At 39.2% G+C, this 6,000-nt stretch overlaps 1 protein-coding gene across 6 annotated transcripts in view; it reads left to right on the top strand.

Annotated features, from left to right (window-relative positions):
• Abcb4 (ATP binding cassette subfamily B member 4) overlaps positions 1-6,000 on the top strand; it is a 92,506-nt gene that overhangs the window by 63,767 nt on the left and 22,739 nt on the right. For all 6 annotated transcript variants that reach the window (XM_008822485.1, XM_029558315.1, XM_029558316.1 and 3 more), the window contains one exon: positions 2,664-2,840. In XM_008822485.1, coding sequence (XP_008820707.1) covers positions 2,664-2,840 — 177 coding nt within the window. The remainder of the gene's footprint in view (positions 1-2,663; positions 2,841-6,000) is intronic.

Genomic DNA, 6,000 nt, shown 5'->3' with positions numbered 1-6,000 from the left:
TCAGTCCATTAATATTTAAAGTTATTAATGAGAGCTGGATAGTGAATCCTGTCATTTTTATTTCTGTTTACATTCTTTACATAGCTGTACTTTTCCACAGTTATACCTTAATTGGATTTCTTTCCGCAATCTCTTGGGTATAGTCATTCCTTTCTTCAGCTCTTTGTATTGCTTCCAGAAATCCCTGAAGGACTGGTTTTGTGGACATGAATGCCTTCAGCCTATTTATGTCATGGAAGATTTTTCTTTTCCTTTCAACTATAATAGACATTTCAGATGGGTGCAGTAATCTGGGATGTCATCTGTGGTCATTTAAAACTGGCTTTCATAGTTTGCACTGAAAAGTTAGCTGTAATCCTAATGGGTTTTTCTTTATATGTGACTTGTTTCTCTTTTGCAGCTTTCAGTATTGTCTCTTTGTTTTGTATATTTAGTGTTTTTACTATGATGTTTCATGGAGAGTTTCTTTTCTGGTCCTGTTTGGTGTTCTATATGCTTCTTGTATTTGTATGGGCATGTCTTTCTTTAATTTTGGGAAATTTTCTTCCACGATTCTGTTGAAGATCTGTTCCATGCCATTATTTTGGGATTCTTCTCCTTCCTGTATGCCTATGGTTCATAAGTTTGGTCTATAAAAAGAATATATTCTTTCCTGTATATTCCATTCTTGTGATTTCTTAAATTTTTCATAATCTTTGCTTGAGTGGTCTAATTCATCCACTTTGTCTTCCAGACTTGATATTCTGATTTTCATTTTATTCGTCCTAGCACTCATGTTGTTTCTAATTGACTTACTGAGTGTTTCACTTCCTTCTTCATTTCAGCCTGAAAATTCTTCAATATTTAGCTCCTTTCTGAATTCATTCAGATGTTTATCCTTATCTTCCTTCAGTTCTTTGATTTCTTTTTTTGTGTGTTCTTTAAATTCACTGAATTTTTTTGTCATGTTTATAATTGTTCAAGTTCCACATCCTGCATTAACTCTAGGGGGTTCTTATTGTACTTCTCTAGAGGACTATTGGTATTTGGTGGAGATATGTTATTTTGTTTTTTTGTTATTATTTTTTCTCTGTGATTTTGACATGTGGATTTCTTTTGTAGTTTCTGATTCTTGTGTGAGACTCAAGCCTTCAAGTTCAGGTCTTCTTTTTGTGAACTTTATGTGTCTTTGTATTTTGCTTTTTGAGCATGAAAAACTGGTTCCTCTAAGCTTCTGGCTCTGTCTTTTGATTTTATATTGGAGTGGCCAGATTGCTTTTGTCTTCAGGAGTTCCCACAGATGAGGATCACATGTTTTCAGGCTTTCTCTAAGGTTTGGATCCCTCCAGGAAAGATTTTGGCCTCAGGAATTTGGGGGTTGGACTGGCCTGGGAGCAGGGCCCAGGAAAGATGCTGGTCTTGAGTAGCTGGTGGCCCTGCAACCCAGAGATGCAAAAGGAGATGGGGGCAGGAAGAGGCTGCAAGGGCTTCTGGGGACTGTACTGAGGAACTGGGTTGGTCTGGGTGCAAAGGATCAGGAATCGGAAAGGTCAGCCCTGGGGTCCAGGAAAGCAGTGGGTGGGTTGTGCAGCCCAGGGAAGTAGAGGGAGGTGAGGGTGGGGCCAGGCCCAGAAGCAGTGCTCCTGGGGACTCCAGAAGGAACTGGGTTGGTCTGGATGCAAAGGATCAGAAAGCAGTGGTGGTTCCCCTGGTGCCTGGGGCACCAATACAAGGAATGGGACAGGTCCCTGTCTAGGAGGAGAGACGAGAGGGGGAGATGGGAGGGTGAATGAAGCTGAGGAGTCAAGGACATAGGGTACAATCGACTTGCCCGGGAGAGAGGCCTGCGGGTTGTGCCGTAAATAAGATTCTTTATTGTGTTTGCATGATTAAAATTCAGCCTCATTGTTTGTTCCATTTCTTTGGTGACATTGTGGTATAGTCACATTGTTACCTCTAAATGAATGTCAACTTGTTTTACCTCAACTCTAGCCAATGGATACTTCATTAGACTGAATTGTCTTGTGCCTATGCAACCTTGAAGCTGCAGCTTAATTACCACCCATTTTATGCAGTGGCTCAGAGAGCTGTGCTCAGCTGTGTCAGTTCTGAAAAAAAATATAAGCCATGGCATTACTTATATCTAAGAAAAATGGCTACTTGGGTTAATAAGATAGTAATATTTAGCCGGTAGTGGTGGTGCAGGCCTTTAATCCCAGCACTGGATAGGCAGAGGCAAGCGGATCTCTGTGAGTTCTAGGCTAGCTTGGTCTCCATAGTGAACCCAGGACAGCTGGAGCTACCAGAAGACCCTGTCTCAAAAAGACCAAAAAATTAAAAAAAAAAAAAAGTAATATTTGGTAAAAGAAAAGAAAAAGAAAAAGTTTGCCTTTCGATTTGTTGAAAATTCCTGTATGCTCTAATTCTCAGCTTGCTCAAATAGAGATTAACCTCTTTCCATTGTAACCTTTTTACTTCTGTGTTGGTATATCCCTTTATGGTTTTCTAGCTAACTTAGATTGAGGATCTGTCATTGGATATAAAAATTAAAAATCTTGATACATGTTCAGAATTGCTTTATGATTCTAAACTTGGAGATTTTGTTCATCTGTACACACACGCACAAACACATGCATGCACACACACACGCACACATGCAATTTAATGTCTTATTTGTCTTTCAGACATCAGGAAACCAGATCCTGGCAGAGGATTTTGAAGTTGAACTAAATGAAGAAAAGGCTACAAGTGGCATGGCCCCCAATGGCTGGAAATCTCGAATATTTAGGAATTCTACTAATAAAAGTCATAAAAGTTCACGAGCACATCAGAATGGGCTTGATGTAGAAACCAGTGAACTTGTAAGTTATTTTCCACTCCAGTTAAGCCTTTTGCTTTATATTTTGCTGTTGAAATCCTTACCCTCACAGGTGTTTTTCAGGTGTAGATTCCTACTGTGTGCCATACTTCTCTTTAAAAGAAAAGGAAGCCAAGTGTGGTGGCACACGACTTTAATTCCAGCACTTAGGTGCCAGGGACTCTCAGTGAGTTCAAGGCCAGCCTGATCTACGTAGCCAGTTCCAGGACAGCTGGGGTTACAAGGACACGCTGTCTCACAAAACCAAATAGATAGATAGATAGATAGATAGATAGATAGATAGATAGATAGATAGACAGAGATAGATAGATAGATAAACAGATAGATAGATAGATGATAGATAGATAGACAGACAGATAGATAGACAGACAGATAGATAGATAGATAGACAGATAGATAGATAGTTTTTAAAAAATGTATTTGTCAGTGAATTAAAATAAATTCCAATTAAAAATTGATTTCCAATTAAAAAAATAGATAAAATGTAGTCTTTGTGCTGAGATGCTTAATATTACAATCAAATATTCTATTCATCTTTATATCCACAAATAATAAAGTTAGTCTAAAATAAGTTCTAGTATTAGTATACTTTGTGAAGTAGGATTATATTTGATTAGCTGTACTAAAAAACCCAGAGTAGCATCAGTTTTAACAGGTTGAATGTTTTTAATTTTCCTTCACATAAAAGAAATGTTAAAGGTGAAAAGTTCAGATCTAGAATGGGAGCTCCACGATAGCCAGGGACTGTGCTCCCTTCATGTTCACCTTACCTTCCTGACTGGCAGCTCCCATCCTCACAGTCACCATGATCTGTAAGGACGCCTGAAGCCCTAGCTGGCTTTCCTGTGGTCAAAGCAGCAGGAAGGAGCAAAGCAAAAGACTTTCCCTAAGTCTCACCCAGTGCTTTCGTTTACAAGTCATTGCCCATGTCTTAAGCATAGAGCAATACCCAGCTACAAGGGAACATGGAAAGTTGTATCTTTTTGCTAAATGCATTGATACACTGAATTATATGGAATTTCTTTTACTAAGAAAAAAAAAACAAATGAAATAGAATTTCATGAAATAGAAAAATTGAATATTTCAGACCATCCCTCACCAGGAGACATTCATATTCAAGTGAAATGCTTTTATACTAGAGAGGGGATCAACCTCAAGAAAAGGTATTTTCTTTAAAAAAAAAAAAACTTTATTGAGAATTTCATGCATGCATATAAGGCGTTTTGATCAAATCCACACCCACTCCCTCCTCCCAACACCTCCCATAACTCCCTATCACTTTTTTTCTGACAACTTCGTGTGCTCTTCCTTCCTTCCTTCCTTCCTTCCTTCCTTCCTTCCTTCCTTCCTTCCTTCCTTCCTTCCTTTTCTTTCTTTCTTTTCTGGGGCTTTTTGCTATTCTAATAGTCCATCCTCTGAAGAGGTAACCCTAAAATCTTTTAGGGATTAGATAAGAGCTCCCAAATACTTTTGACATTTTTGGCCTTTGGAACAGAGTATGTTGCTAAGAGGCCCAAGGACATTTTGACTTTTAGCCAAGAAACTGACTACTTTTCTTTTACCCTAACTGCTTAGCCACTTCCTACTTCCTATTCTTATCACACCATCCTCTGAAGAGGTTACCCAAATTGCAGATAGGGAATTGAGACACAGACTGCTCTGGCTTCTTCCTTGCTGAACAGGGACGCAGGGTGAGGTAATTTGGGTACCCTTTCAATGGGTCTATCTAAAAGACTCCCAAATTGCATAACTCTTATCTGTAGGGAGAAAAGAAGGTCCTTGACTGGTGTTTAGGGGATGTGAAGGAGAAGTAAAGGCAAGAGTACTTAGCATTACAAGTTCTAGACAGGGAACCAGAAAAAAGTCAAAACACGATAAATTTCAAATATTCATATCAGAGTCCATTGGGATTTCTTGATGACAGCTTCCAAAAGTATCCATCTATTGGGTTCCTCCTCATTTTCCTTTTGTCTGCCAAGGCTGGACTCAAAAGTGACAGACTCAGGATTTGTTTTCAAGTGCTTTGATAGCTGTTTGGAGTGACTAGAATCAGTGTCAGTTCCCTCTCAAAGGCTTCTAGATAGGGGGAGAAAACAAATTTAGCAGGTGTGTCAAGTTGACACTAAAGCTATCCAGCACAAGCTGGTTGTCTCCCTTAGCTACAGGTGGACACTACAGTATTGGAGACCAAGATTTGAAGTCTTACGTTTGAGCAGCATTTTCTGCTTAGAAACAAAATCATCAATGAGAAATAATTGTCTAAATAACGTTTTGTATGGACTTAACCCTAATGTATGGGAAGTGTAATCCCTTGAACTCTTAAAGAAATATACTGATCACTTTAATCTTTGGTTATAGCTTTCCTTTTGGGTGTTTAAGACCATACAATTGACCCAAATAAACCAATTTATTTTTACTCTTCAGGTTGTTGGAGGATGTGTTCCTCAGGGGTCACATGGGGTTGGGAGGAGCCCCTGGCTCCTTTCTTTTACCAGTTCTATCTATGTGAAGATAAGTCAAAGGTCCTGCTCGATGGTGGCTGGCTTCACTTGGAAGCATGGAGGACGTGTTTCCTCTGAGTTGACCCTCCTCTTTGTAGACTGGACACTGGTTCAAGTCCATCTAGTGGGGTCTCCATGACCTCCCTGAACAGGACAGATGACTCACCACAGTTACAGGACATTTTGAGAAATGCTCCACAGTCCCCTGGAACTTAGTCAACCGAAAAGATATTTTCTTATCTCAAGATACAGTTTCAATGTACTCTAATGCTGAAGACTGAGTTTCTTTTAGCTCATGGCATGAAGAAAAGAACCCATTCATTTGCATCCTTTTTTTCCTGGCCGACAATATGATTTATGACAGAAATTATAGGGGATAGGGGTTCTGTTAAGCAGTCTTAGTCTTGTTACATTTATAGAAAGAGTAATAACAGTTCTGTCATTGTAAAGCTTAATTATCATAAGTAAAATAAGCAATTTCCCCTCTTTGGGGCTGTGGAATTACCGACTTTTCATTTCCCGATCTAGGCTGAGATTTGTTTTGCTCAATCTTTAGAGCCCATTATTTAAGGAGCATTTCTGTTGAAGAAGTGTACCAAGGAGAAGGTAGGAAGAAGATGCCACAGTCAACAAGATTGTCCT

Source organism: Nannospalax galili, unplaced genomic scaffold (genome assembly GCF_000622305.1).
Source record: "Nannospalax galili isolate Female #2095 unplaced genomic scaffold, S.galili_v1.0 scaffold85, whole genome shotgun sequence".
Lineage (NCBI taxonomy): Eukaryota > Metazoa > Chordata > Mammalia > Rodentia > Spalacidae > Nannospalax > Nannospalax galili.
The sequence above is the reverse complement of the archived record's forward strand: the minus strand, read 5'-3'. Positions and strand labels throughout refer to the sequence as shown.